At 41.6% G+C, this 14156-nt stretch overlaps 2 protein-coding genes across 2 annotated transcripts in view; one reads left to right on the plus strand and one right to left on the minus strand.

Annotated features, from left to right (window-relative positions):
* Window positions 1-4446, plus strand: part of zcchc2 (zinc finger, CCHC domain containing 2) — a 28966-nt gene extending 24520 nt beyond the window's left edge. The window contains exon 15 of the transcript XR_007139101.1: window positions 4428-4446. The gene's annotated coding sequence lies outside the window, so the exon portion shown is untranslated. The remainder of the gene's footprint in view (window positions 1-4427) is intronic.
* Window positions 1643-12898, minus strand: exoc3 (exocyst complex component 3). The gene is made up of 13 exons (XM_027166110.2): window positions 12741-12898; window positions 11470-11630; window positions 11047-11266; window positions 10246-10927; window positions 9120-9237; window positions 7690-7815; window positions 4955-5055; window positions 4748-4858; window positions 4465-4606; window positions 3499-3621; window positions 2892-3053; window positions 2340-2461; window positions 1643-2263 (listed from the first exon to the last, which is right to left on the minus strand). The coding sequence occupies exons 2-13, from the start codon at window positions 11611-11613 to the stop codon at window positions 2074-2076; spliced, it is 2241 nt and encodes a 746-aa protein (XP_027021911.2). The 5' UTR covers window positions 11614-11630; window positions 12741-12898; the 3' UTR covers window positions 1643-2073.
* Window positions 12899-14156: the final 1258 nt, after the last annotated feature.

The following is a 14156-nucleotide window of genomic DNA, read 5'->3' on the forward strand; positions in this document are numbered from 1 at the left end:
GTAAGGTAGATCATCCTCGCTGCAGAACCAGGAGTCCAGGATGTCGGAGCTGGACCTTATCCGGTTCTGTCACGTTAATCTACAACATGACCTACAGTGCGCTCTTCTAACAGGGAGCTGGATCGGTTCTGCCTCCACCCCCTGGGCTGTTTGAGTCCAGCCATGTGGGAGGAGCTGGATCGGTTCTGACTCCACCTCCTGGACTTTTGTTCAGATTTGTCCAGGTAGCAGGAGCCAGATCAGGTCCGACACAAACTCCTGGACTTTTGGTTCTATAGTGACGGCTACTTCCCCGCAGCCGGACCACGCCACCGCTCTTGTTCAAATTTCAAACAAGGTCTTTTGTGTGCGTCGCCTCTTTCGGGCCTCATGAATAGAAAAACGACAAAGACTCCGTCGAAGACGTGGTGGCTACGGAGACAGCGAGGAAAGGAGACATTCTCACGATGGAGATTTATTTTTCACATTTTTGAGGATGTTAAAATCATCCTGCCTGCTTATTAAAACCTTATTTTCTAATTATTAGGTGGCATTTATATTTATATATATATATAACAAATTATATATATTTGTGCTGACTGCCACACAATGTTTTGTTTTCAAAAGTCTTAGTTTGTGTAAGTTGTGTAACTATTCAGTCTTGAGGTTGTGATTTAAAAGGAAAAAAAACAAAAAGAAGGAAAGCATATCTTAAATTGCCAAAGCCACAGAAACTTTTTTTTTCCTCTGGAGAGATTTGGCTTGTTTTTGTACCGATAAGAGTCAGGATGTCATTTCGATGTTCATTTGAACCAGACTGAGAACCCGAGGCCTTTAAATTGTTGCGGATTGGCAGATCTTTGGCCGGTTGGTTTCATTTTTATGCCAGGCATTGCCTTTATAAACCTTTATTATGAATATTATTATTATTATTATTGTTTTGTTTGCATGTTGTGAGATGTTAAGTTTGATTCGAACTTTAAAAGAAGAACCCAGGAACCTGCCAACTGTATTAGTCAAATCTTTTAAAGGTGTAAAAGGTTTACGATGCTGTACTGTATAAAAGAGTTTGTTTTTATTTAGGCCTCGGAGATTGTTTATTGTATTTCGTATGTAAATGTTGATTAACATGGAGGTTACAATTTATCTCTGATCGTATTTGCATTTTAAGCAAATGGAGCATTTTCTCTGTTGAATTATTAGCAATAAATGTTTGGGAGGGAAAAAGCTGACGCGTGTCTTGCTGTGTGTTACAGTGTGCAGCCACTAGGGGGCAAAATGGCACAATTATAGAGTCAGTCGTGCCCTATGGGGTCATACACGAAACTTGTTTATGGTGAATTTTGGGGACTTTGCTGAACTCCTTTACATAAAATAATTTAAGAAAATGTGTAATTGCTGTTAGTGTTCTGTAAAGTCACATTTCACTGCTAGCTTTAAGCTTTTCTTAGTTTTCGGTGCGATTAACGGATAAATAAACGAGTGCCGATCTTGTGCATGGTAATAATAATTATAATAATACATAATAAATAAGCAGTGATTCACTTCTAAGCAGTAACAGGCACACGAGGGAGGTTTTCCGGTCGCCATAGACACCTTTAATAGACGCCCTAATAAATACATGCATGGCTGCGACGGTGTTTAAATAAACAACATCTTAAAATATTGTTAATTATTTTATTAATCTGTATCGCTTCCTTTTTTTTGGTCTATGGTGGCTCTTATTAACTTTACAGCATTGGTATGTTTCATGCACTCAGTGTTGCTCTGTTTCACACATCATGAAGAAATCATCAAGTCACGCAAGTAAACAGGAAGCGCGAGCATTACAGCCAGATCCTGAGGGGAAAAAAAACAAAAACTGTGGCATGAAGGTCAGGCTGTGGCTTGATTTCTTTCCCAAAAGGATCATCATCCAGAAGCTTAAGAGTTGTTGATGAAATTATACGGTTTTCGTGTGCGCAATGAGGGAAGGAGGCGGAAGATCGTTTAGTGTTTGAAGGAGAAAATGAAAACGGCAACGTCATCCTTCCTGATTTGAAGTGTTTCATTAAGGTATAATGCCATACGGGTCACGGGTCAGGGCTTAGTGGGTTATTTTAACAGTTTAGGCACCGCCATTGCGGTCATGGCTGAGATGGTTGGCACGGTGATCTCTTTGAAGATGGGCTTCGTGTTGGGGGAGAAGGGCGGTTTGCTCTGGTTCAGCGTCTCGCTGATCATCTGCCGCATGTCACGATTGGCATCGCCTCTGACCGCCAGCAAAGCCACGATATGTTCCTCCCTGCACGCACACACACACGCTTTAATAACTGACACGCAACAGACCTGCTAAAGGTAAACAGGAAGTGAAAGCTGACCTGATGTCAGGGTACTTGGAAACCAGTGTGGACACTTCCAGGAAGAGAAGAGTGGGGTCAGTCAGCTTGAACACCTCGGCTATAGCAGAGATGGAGCCACACAGCCAGTCCGTGTCCTCTCCCTGAGAACAGGCACACCGGCATTATAACCGTTCAGCGTTATTTCCACTATTTACATTCAATCGAAACTAATAACTAATCAGTGTTTTAACCACTTACAAGCGTACACATACCATGTCTCTTAATCCATCTCTATAACCACTTTATAATCTGTAATAACTAATTGTTAATACCTCATACATGCGTTATAACCTCAATTGACATTATGGGTCCTTATAACCTGTTATTACAACCACTTCAACCACGTATACACTAAAGCACCTTACAATTTTTTCTTTAGAACATTTTTAAGCAACAAAAATTACGTCATGCCACAAGTTAACAATCTAAGCTGTTAGGCACAAGCGACATTATAAGTGATCCACAATAACAGTGTAATCACTTAGAACGTCCTCACTGTGAATCTCTCACAGTTTATACGAGGAAACTCACAGCAGAGAGTTTTTTGAACAGAAAGCTGAACTGTTCTGCCTCTTTGATCATCCTCTCCGCTCCCTCTTTCCTCTCTTCTGCATTTTTAAACGTGATGCGTTTCTGTATGACGGCCTTCAGGTACTCCACGACCACGCGCCGGTGAGCCTCCCGGGTCATGTCCTACACACACACAAATACTCATATATAAACACACACGTGTGTATACACACAGACACGTATATAAATATATATAAACACACACACATAAATATATATAAACACACACATACATAAACACAGACACACACGCACAAATACTCATAAACACACGTGTAAACACACATACAAATACTCATATATAAACAAACACATGTATACACACACAAATATATAATGCACACATACACACAGATATATAGATAGATAGATAGATAGATAGATAGATAGGTATACACACATACATAAATACACACAAATACTCATATATAAACACACATATACATATGCACGCACGAACGCACACACACGCACACACAAGGATTTGTCCTATTTTTTTGAGCGAGAAGCAGAGGAATGAAAGAACTAAACCTAAATAGTGAGTGTGACATCTGACTTCATCTGATACCTGATTATAAGGCTTTTTAATTTTGGCGAAGTCGTTGAAGTAATCCTCTACGGTCACACAGATGGTGTCCACTGCATGAGAGCCGGTCAACCACTTCCGGGTCATCAGCTCACTCAGATGATTCTGTTAAACGTGAGACAAGACGCTTTGAGAATAAAGAGAACACTTTTCTGTCACATGACCAGCTCCACCATTTGTCTCGCTAACTTAACATATTTATAGTTTCTACCAGGGGCGGTTCTAGCCCTTTTTTAGGGTGGCTTCAGCCCCCTGTCTGTAATCTCAGCCACCCTAAAACTATAAGGATCATTTTTACTTTCATAAATAAACAATAAAAATGACGTTAAAATGCAGGACATGTCATCAATGGGAAATAAAATTATTTATCAGTTTGATCCAAGAGCGATTTTTTTTTTACTTTGCTTTTACATGTGTGTGTTGTAGTCTTTCAAAAGTGCGTCTTCAGCTGTCTGCTTTATTTGAAGCACAGGTACACGCAGCGTGCACGCACAGTCAGAGCTGGAGGCGTTTATCTATAACGTTAATCGGTGGAAAGACTCAAAGACGGCAACCAAAAGCAGGGAAATGTCACTATTCTTATTACCAGAGTTGTCATATAATATATAATATAAAACTCTTCTTGTTTTAAATTCTCACTGAGGGCTAAAAACCCCCTAAAGATGAAATCCTAGAACCGCCCCTGGTTTCTATACCATTAACGATCGTAAAGAAGGAACTAACATCTTGTTTGGATGAATGTTCAACAACATGAAACATTTTTAAAACAAATTAAAAAGAATATGAGGAATAAAAAAAAAATGTTGTCTAAATAAAAAAATCGCAGTTAATTGTAACACATTTTTATCCATAATGGATGTTTTCCTGTTTTTCCAATAGTGACAGTTTTTTTTTGTCTGTTACTACTACAGACAAGCCACGCCCACAAGAGACATCTGTCCGTCTTACTTCTAAATCGAGGAAGACTTCATCCAATAAGAAGTTGCAGCCGTCCTTGGCCACTTCATTCAGTGTTTTTTCGATGGCGTCGTCGCTCTGGTTGTTCTCGGTCGACTGTGAGTATTTCCGTTTCAGGCTATTTATAGATTCCCTGGATGAAAGAATGAAAACACGGATATCGTCAAGATCAAAAAGACGAGTACGCGTCCGACCCGCATTCCCCGTATCGCATGCTTAAACTCTGTTAACAAAAACCGGGGAGGAAGAAAACGAAGAAGAAAACAAAGCGTACTTAAAGGTCTGGCAGTTATTGATGATGGCGATCATGTACTGGACGTAGCACTGTGGGAGCTTGCGATCCTTCAAATGCTCCTCTTTGTAAGCAATGGCCTCGTCCCTGTACCTGAAACACGCAGAGAGACACGACGCGCAGCTTCAGAAGACCGAATTCTGCAGGGAAAATGTAAGACTTGGGAATTCTGCTGTGATGAACTCTGACCTGATGAGGAAGCTGTTCATCTGTTTCAGACAGAGCATCAGCACCTGCTCTTTAAACGTCTCGTTGATCTGAGCAGCCACTTGCAGGTTCTGTTCAAACATCTGAAATGTGAGACAGACAGACATGGTTAGACACAGTACAGACAGACAGACATTTAGACATGGTTAGACACAGTACAGACAGACAGACAAACAGTAAAACATGGTTAGACACAGCACAGACAGACAGACAGACAAACAGACAAACAGTAAAACATGGTTAGACACAGCACAGACAGACAGACAGACAGACCGACCTAGTTAGACACAGTACAGACAGACAGACAGACAGACCGACCTAGTTAGACACAGTACAGACAGACAGACAGGGTTAGACACAGTACAGACAGACAGACATGGTGAGACACAGTACAGACAGACAGACAGTAAGACATGGTTAGACACAGTACAGACAGACAGACAGACAGACAGACATGGTTAGACACAGTACAGACAGACAGACATGGTTAGACACAATACAGACAGACAGACAGACAGACAGTTAGACATGGTTAGACACAGTACAGACAGACAGACAGAAAGACAGACAGACAGTAAGACATGGTTAGACACAGTACAGACAGACAGACAGAGAGACAGTAAGACATGGTTAGACACAATACAGACAGACAGACAGACAGACAGTAAGACATGGTTAGACACAGTACAGACAGAGACAGACAGACAGTAAAACATGGTTAGACACAGCACAGACAGACAGACATGGTTAGACACAATACAGACAGACAGACAGACATGGTTAGACACAGTACAGACAGACAGACAGACAGAAAAACATGGTTAGACACAATACAGACAGACAGACAGTAAGACATGGTTAGACACAGTACAGACAGACAGACAGACAGACAGGCAGACACAGTACAGACAGACAGACAGACATGGTTAGACACAATAAAGACAGACAGACAGACAGTAAGACATGGTTAGACACAGTACAGACAGACAGACATGGTTAGACACAATACAGACAGACAGACAGTAAGACATGGTTAGACACAGTACAGACAGACAGTAAGACATGGTTAGACACAGTACAGACAGAGAGACAGACAGACAGTAAAACATGGTTAGACACAATACAGACAGACAGACAGACAGACAGACATGGTTAGACACAGTACAGACAGACAGACATTTAGACATGGTTAGACACAGTACAGACAGACAGACAGACAGACAAACAGTAAAACATGGTTAGACACAAGACAGACAGACAGACAGACAAACAGTAAAACATGGTTAGACACAGCACAGACAGACAGACAGACAGACCGACCTAGTTAGACACAGTACAGACAGACAGACAGACATGGTTAGACACAGTACAGACAGACAGACAGACAGACAGACAGTAAGACATGGTTAGACACAATACAGACAGACAGACAGACAGACATGGTTAGACACAGTACAGACAGACAGACAGACAGACAGTAAGACATGGTTAGACACAGTACAGACAGACAGACAGACAGACAGACATGGTTAGACACAGTACAGACAGACAGACAGACATGGTTAGACACAATACAGACAGACAGACAGACAGACAGTAAGACATGGTTAGACACAGTACAGACAGACAGACATGGTTAGACACAAGACAGACAGACAGACAGACAGACAGACAGACAGAAAGACATGGATAGACACAGTACAGACAGAGACATGGTTAGACACAATACAGACAGACAGACAGACATGGTTAGACACAGTACAGACAGACAGACAGGCAGACAGTAAGACATGGTTAGACACAGTACAGACAGACAGACATGGTTAGACACAATACAGACAGACAGACAGAAAGAATATGGTTAGACACGGTACAGACAGACAGACATGGTTAGACACAATACAGACAGACAGACAGACAGACAGAAAGACATGGTTAGACACGGTACAGACAGACAGACATGGTTAGACACAGTACAGACAGACAGACAGGCAGACAGTAAGACATGGTTAGACACAGTACAGACAGACAGACATGGTTAGACACAGTACAGACAGACAGACAGACAGACAGACAGACATGGTTAGACACAGTACAGACAGACAGTAAAACATGGTTAGACACAGTACAGACAGACAGACAGACATGGTTAGACACAGTACAGACAGACAGACAGACAGACAGACATGGTTAGACACAGTACAGACAGTAAAACATGGTTAGACACAGTACAGACAGACAGACATGGTTAGACACAGTACAGACAGACAGACAGAAAGACAAACATGGTTAGACACAGTACAGACAGACAGACAGACAGACAGACAGACAGACAAACATGGTTAGACACAACACAGACAGACAGACAGACAGACATGGTTAGACACAACACAGACAGACAGACAGACAGACAGACAGACAGACATGGTTAGACACAGTACAGACAGACAGACAGACAGACAGACAGACATGGTTAGACACAGTACAGACAGACAGACAGACAGACAGACAGACATGGTTAGACACAGTACAGACAGACAGACAGACAGACAGACAGACATGGTTAGACACAGTACAGACAGACAGACAGACAGACAGACAGACATGGTTAGACACAGTACAGACAGACAGACAGACAGAAAGACAGACAGAGGTGAGAAGTGAAAGTCACAGTAAAGGTGAACAGGGATTAAAGGAGAGCTGGGACATGTGAGTACCTGGAAGACGATGGCAGGTAGAGTGGTCTGGTAGTAGCCGTCCTGATCCGCCTCAGGCTCCGTCTCCTTCTGCCAGTCCTTCTTATCTGTTTCCAGAGCTTTCCTCAGCCAGCCTGTGATGTTTGACTGTTACAGCGAGGTAAAAAAATGTTTATAAGATTCACACCTTCATCCTTCATATGTTTTGGATGTGCATGATAGAAAACTAATCCGTAACAAGAAGTGTGATGTCATGCAGCCAGGCATGATGTCACTGTTACCAAGAAAAGAAATGTTACCTTTTCTTCAGAAATGCCCCCCACCCCCCAAAAAAAATAAATAAGTAAAAAAAAAAAATGCACTTTTTTAAAAATAAATTTATGATTAAATTTTTTTGTTAAAACATCCGGGCCTTGTATTCAACAAGACTCTAAAAATGAACTCAGACAGCTCCTAACTTTTCTACAATCTCTAACTATGAATCTTATCTTCAGTGTGATTCAGGACCTCAGATCTCAGACTAACTCTGAACAAGGAAAATACGACGACTTTTATCTTAGAGAGGAGGCGGGGCTTAACCTGTTACTAGGTGACACATTCTTTTGAAGACTGTGATTGGTTGTCAGATAAAAACAAACAAACATATGAGCGCTTATAAAATCTGGTCTATTATAAACCTTCACTTTGTCTCTATGTTAAGATATTAGAGACTATATGGTGTAGGGATTACGCTGGAGACCGATCGTATTAGAGATGTTCTAACATCTGTATGTTATAAATGTAATAAATGTAATGTAAATGTAAATGTAAACATCTCCGACACAGAGCAGAAATGTCAGAGACAAATGATATTTCTGCTGCTGTGGCATTTCAGCTCTGTTTCAGAGATGTTCGAGTCTCTAAATGACACAGCAGCATAGCGGAGATGTGATCTCTAATGTGATTGGTCACAAAAATAATCTAATCTGTATCATCTTATTAACTCACTATCATTATTAAATATTGTACACCATACATTTCTTCTCCCTCTTCACCTTTCAGCCATTTTCTCTTCCGATAAAGAAACTCTTCATCCTCTTAATAGTCCTCCTCACGACTCCTAACACTTTTTGACCTTATGAGCTCTTTTCAGTGTCAAGATCCTTTATGAAGAACATAAGAACTTAACTTATATTATCTTTACTAGGATCTTCTCTTTAACCTTAAAGGGGAAACATCCATATTATAAGAATGTTATTAGAATTATGTCACTAGGAGAGAAAAAAATTGGAGAAACAACGTGCTGACGCTGGTGACTCCTTCCATAAACACCAGAATGACGTCTCCTAACAGAAAACCGAACCATAACCGTTTTAATACAGGTTAGATTATGTCTGAATCCATATATACGAGTTCCTTTGTGTGTTGTTGCTATAGAAACGACAATGTAATGCAAAACAATGTAAACTCACAGTGAAAGTGGTCAGGTATTTCCCGAGCAGTTGGTTTACCACATCCTCAGGCAGCAGAGGCTCCAGCTGCTTGACGTCACACTCAGGGGACAAGTCTGCATGGCCCATCATCTCTGCACTGAATGAAATACAGCAAAATAAATAAATAAATAAAAATAAGATATAAGATATAGTGTTTAAATGCATGGATCTAGACACGCTAGTCATGAAAAGTCGCAGTAGATGGAGCAGAAAACAGAAGTAGCATCGTTATCTTCACATAATACGAGTCTGACTGAAACGAGAATCTCTGAAAGAAAAAAAAAACGAGGGGAAAAATAGAGCCATGTGAATATATAGCAAACAAGGAGAGAGTTAGAAGGATCTGTGCTGTTTAGAGCTAGTAATCCTAAAAATGAAAAGCGCTGGTTGGACATAAAGCACGCCCACGGGGTTTCATCTGCACACGTTTATCTACAGGTCTCAACCTGGCTGTGCCTGAACAATGCGTGCAGGTGCTGCAACACAAATACGCTTTACAACTGAAGAAGATCGGGAAAATATGGTGCCACCTGTCACTGTGTGTGTGTGCGCGCGTGTGTGTGCGCGTCTGTCTGCCTGTGTCTCTATCTGTCTGTGTGTGTGTGTGTGTGTGGCCGTCTGTGTGTGTGTGTGTGTGTGTCTGTCTGTGTGTGTGTGTGTGTGTGTGTGTGTGTGTGTGTGTGTGTGTGTGTGTGTCTGTGTGTGTGTCTGTGTGTGTGTCTGTGTGTGTGTCTGTCTGTGTGTCTGTCTGTGTGTCTGTCTGTGTGTCTGTCTGTGTGTCTGTCTGTGTGTCTGTCTGTGTGTCTGTCTGTGTGTCTGTCTGTGTGTCTGTCTGTGTGTCTGTCTGTCTGTGTGTGTGTGTCTGTGTGTGTGTGTCTGTCTGTGTGTGTGTGTCTGTCTGTGTGTGTGTGTCTGTCTGTGTGTGTGTGTGTCTGTCTGTGTGTGTGTGTGTCTGTCTGTGTTACAGATAAGAATCTCAATTTGAGTTGAAAGTGATTCATTGAGCCATGATGCAATTATCAATTGATTCTTGATTCTTGATTCCAGGTGTTCTCTGGGGATTAAAAAGCACAGAGGTGCTTTATAAAACATGAGCATTGTTTACCTTTTGTACGTGTTGAGCACCCAGGTGAGCAGAGACACAATCTCGTTGGGCTCCAGGTCATCTTCGGCAAGCTCCTGGACACGTGAGGACACGGCTTTGTGATATAGGTCCAGGAACAGGGGGAAGGTGTCATAGTGTGGTGGGAAGCACTGCACCAACAGGTTCTTGACAATGAGGAGGTCGTCAAGCACGTAGCGGCGTGTGATCTCCAGCAAGCGCACCAGCCACATCTTGTCGGACTGCCGCGTCTCGGCCTGCGCGCTCTCGATTCGCCCGCTCACTGTGCCCTCCAGAACCTCGCTCATTCGGTTCTTCCAGCGCTTGGGCCGGCCCGGAGGGAGGAAGGAGGTCTGCCGGTTGCGCTCTAGCATGCGACGGTCCACCTTCTCCTCACGCTCGATAATGCGCACTGCTGACACCAGCATGGTAGGGTCACGCCGCACGGTGACCAGAGTACGCTGCATCACCAGCCACAGCTGTTTAGAGAGCTCGTCGGAGAGGCCTTGAACCTCACCAAAGTAGGCTCCAATGAGCCCTGGCTCGGGCGCGCTCCTGCTGTCCAACCGGTGCTGCTCGTAAAGTAGGTTGTCTCGTGTGCACTCCAGGTCCATGAGTCGACGGTGTGCTTGCAGCAGCTCACCACGCTCAATCAGCTCACGTGTCTCCTGCACAATCTCCGGCACTAATGTAGGGATTACATCACATTACATGCATATGTTTCCAATAAAATGAGCTTCCCCAGATGAATTACACTGTATACTAATAAACATGATGTAATAAAAGCCGTGAGCTCAGGTTCACCTGAAAAGATGTTCTTGAGGTTCTCCACTGCGGAGGCCAGCTGACTGTGCTGCACCACGGCCTCCTTAACGTCCTTCAGGTTCTCAATGGTGTTGATGCTCTGCCTCCAGTCCTTACTGACATCAGCCAGCGAGTTCTGAATGTCCTTGACGTCACACAGGGCATTGTGAAGCTGTGTCAGGCCTGTGCGCACTCCGTCCAACTGAGACTGGATAGCGGCCTGCAAGAGGAAGAGTTTTGCAAACTTAAAATTGCCTTATTGATAGCCTGATGCATAGCAACATTAACAAATAAATTCTACTACAAACATACCAAACATATTCCTTGACTAAAACATATTTCCCACATTCTGTAGTTTTACAACCAGAAAGCAGATATTTCTTGGTTGTAGGGAGTGCATATTTATGCAAAGAACACCTTTACCTTAAGCCTGGCCTCCACAGATGCCTTCTTTCTTGCCTCTCTGCGTCTGTACTGCTCCACTTTGTCCAGCTGGTCAGAGCGCTGCAGCATCCCTGCCACTCTTTGCACAGCTGTAGCTACCGCCTCTCTGTTTGTCTCCTCCATCACTGCACCGGGAAAGACTGAAACACCACCGGAGACTAATTTAAGTGGCGCACCAATTTAAGGAAAGATCATCTGTACGACACGACGCTGCGCAGACGCAAGGAAGCTGATGAAGCTCTATCATCTCGTTAGCAACAAGGTTTCATTATACTGCAAGTTAACTAGCCACACAGAGACGCTAATATGGATATTACGTCTACGTCAAATTGTCCAGAGTAATTTGAGGACTGTGGTGGTCTGGGAAAACTCAGATGTCACTGTGGTTGAATTCTGGAGCAAACAATCCGGATTATGTCCCAAACCGGATTATTTCCCAAACTGGATTTTTTCCCGATCCGGAATATTTCCCAAACTGGATTATTTCCCAATACGGATTACTTCCCAAAACGGATTATTACCCAATCCGGATCATTTCCCAAACCGGATTATATCCCAAATGATGGTTATTGGACTGAAGAAACGATCATATGTTCAAACTCTTGTGTTTACATGTACATAACTATTGCTCAGCAGAGCATCTCGTCGCGTTCACGCCTCTGACCTGCGCAAACGGCATTATTATTATTATTTAAGTTGTCCAACACACAAAGCGATATAATGTGATTCTGTATGAACATATTATATTGTGAACCTAACGTTGTACGCTGCAGCTGGTTTGTGAATAATATCTGACTGCACCATTTTGCACGTTAGCTACTTAGCTAGCAAGCTGCACCGACTGAACCAAGCTACTTAGCTAATGCACGATAGATGTCGTCGCTATTTTAAAAAAAATAAAGTTGGAATATAATTTTTGATCATTATTAGATGTATTACTTAAATATTTCTTGTATGAGTCAAAACAAACAAACAAACAAACGGGTGGCTAAGAATATTTACAAGCTAACGCTATTCGGAGTCGTCAGAAGTCCCGCCTTCTGACCCAGGATTGGTCAATAAGTCTGTCCATAGTATACTATCCAATAGATGTGGAGATAGAAATACAAACAGCCAATCAGAGAACGCAAGGTGGGATTTAATAGAATATGGCCTTTTTATGTCAGCGCTAATGTCTGAAAAATGACGGCCGTTCTTTCACCCGCTTTAACTCACATTACGGAAGGTAAAAGCCGATATAAATGACTCACCAAATCACTGATTAGGTTCCTTATGAGCTATTTGACGCTTCTTGAAGCATTAATGTAATATTTTTGTGCTAAAACATCATACTACTACTTCAGTGCCTTCCTGGTTGCTCTGCGCCGCCCAGCAGCAGCTGACAGCCGATGAGTCATTCGGGTCAAGTCTGCGTTCGTTTTGCGCAATAAGCTGGTTCGGCATTTTATTTTGTTAATATAAACATTTTAAGTAAGTAAGTAAATAAATACTACAAATTCTAAACTGTGCTAAATTAAACTGCCTATAAATTGCCTGAAAAACGGCACATGTATGCGAGTCGGCTTTTTGGGGAATTAGTTAATAATAATAATAATAATAATAATAATAATAATAATAATGATGATGATGATGATGATGATGATGATGATACAAATATTAAATAACAATAATAATAATAATAATAAAGATTATAAAAAATAATAATACAAATAATTATACTAATAAATAATAATAATAATAATAATGTAAATTAAAACAATATATATTAATTAAAATTATAATAATAATACTTCAAGCATCTGTGCATTATCTGTTTGTGTGTGTTTGTAGGTTTGCAGCTTTTTACGCTCTCAATTCAATTTAATTCAGTGAACTTTATGAGCATGACGGTTGTGTCTACAATGTTGCCAAAGCTAGTAACAAGTAACATATAATCAAATAAATAAATAAATAATGTTATTACATAATTATATTACACGGATGATGTATTCTACTTACTGAAAGAAATGTTCCTGAATTTCTTTATATTCTGTAAGGAAATGCAGCTGTCTCTGTGCTCTGAGGTCACATTGGGCTTCCAGTTTGTCCTCTACAGGGCACTGGGTTTGTTTGTGTCCACTTCGGTCGCTCTCAGCCTGTATTTTGTTAAGGTTTTCCCCAGTCTTTGGTTGGTTACTGTGGTTCAGTAGGTGGCCACTTTGTATTGTCTAATTAGGGCCAGATAAGTTTGGGATTTGGTTAGTTCTGCCCAATAATCTCTGTATTTGTCTTTCTTTTTTGTTATAATACAGTAGATGTAATTGTAGGCGATGAGGATGTAGTGTATTGTTGGGCTCAGCTCATGACGGGTCAGTAAGTCTCAGAATAAGGAGACCGATAAACCCCTTTACCGCTTATCTGTCGGCAGTTTATTGGCATGTTATGATGGGTTTACCGAAATTAAAGGCTTATTTGGGGATATTTAACAGTACTGACCTAACACTCACCTAGCAGTTTCGAGGAGCCAATTAGGCTCAATAACCAGACCAGACCAGACTAATATAGTGAATAAAGTCCCTGCATGAATGTAATTGTTCCTGCCGTGTTTGTGTCTTATTAAGAAGATTAATTTCCATGTATCCTGATATCAATGGAATATCTTGATTTCCTACGAACCTGCGACTCAG

The sequence above is a fragment of the Tachysurus fulvidraco genome, chromosome 22 (genome assembly GCF_022655615.1).
Source record: "Tachysurus fulvidraco isolate hzauxx_2018 chromosome 22, HZAU_PFXX_2.0, whole genome shotgun sequence".
NCBI classification, from domain to species: domain Eukaryota; kingdom Metazoa; phylum Chordata; class Actinopteri; order Siluriformes; family Bagridae; genus Tachysurus; species Tachysurus fulvidraco.

Excerpts from the sequence above, each read along its gene's own strand:
- exoc3 (XM_027166110.2), bottom strand. The coding sequence starts at position 11,613 with ATGGAGGAGACAAACAGAGAGGCGGTAGCTACAGCTGTGCAAAGAGTG. Across the intron at positions 4,859-4,954 it reads ATGAACAGCTTCCTCATCAG|GTACAGGGACGAGGCCATTG; the intron begins GTCAGAGTTCAT and ends TGCGTGTTTCAG. Across the intron at positions 4,607-4,747 it reads AATAACTGCCAGACCTTTAA|GGAATCTATAAATAGCCTGA; the intron begins GTACGCTTTGTT and ends TCTTTCATCCAG.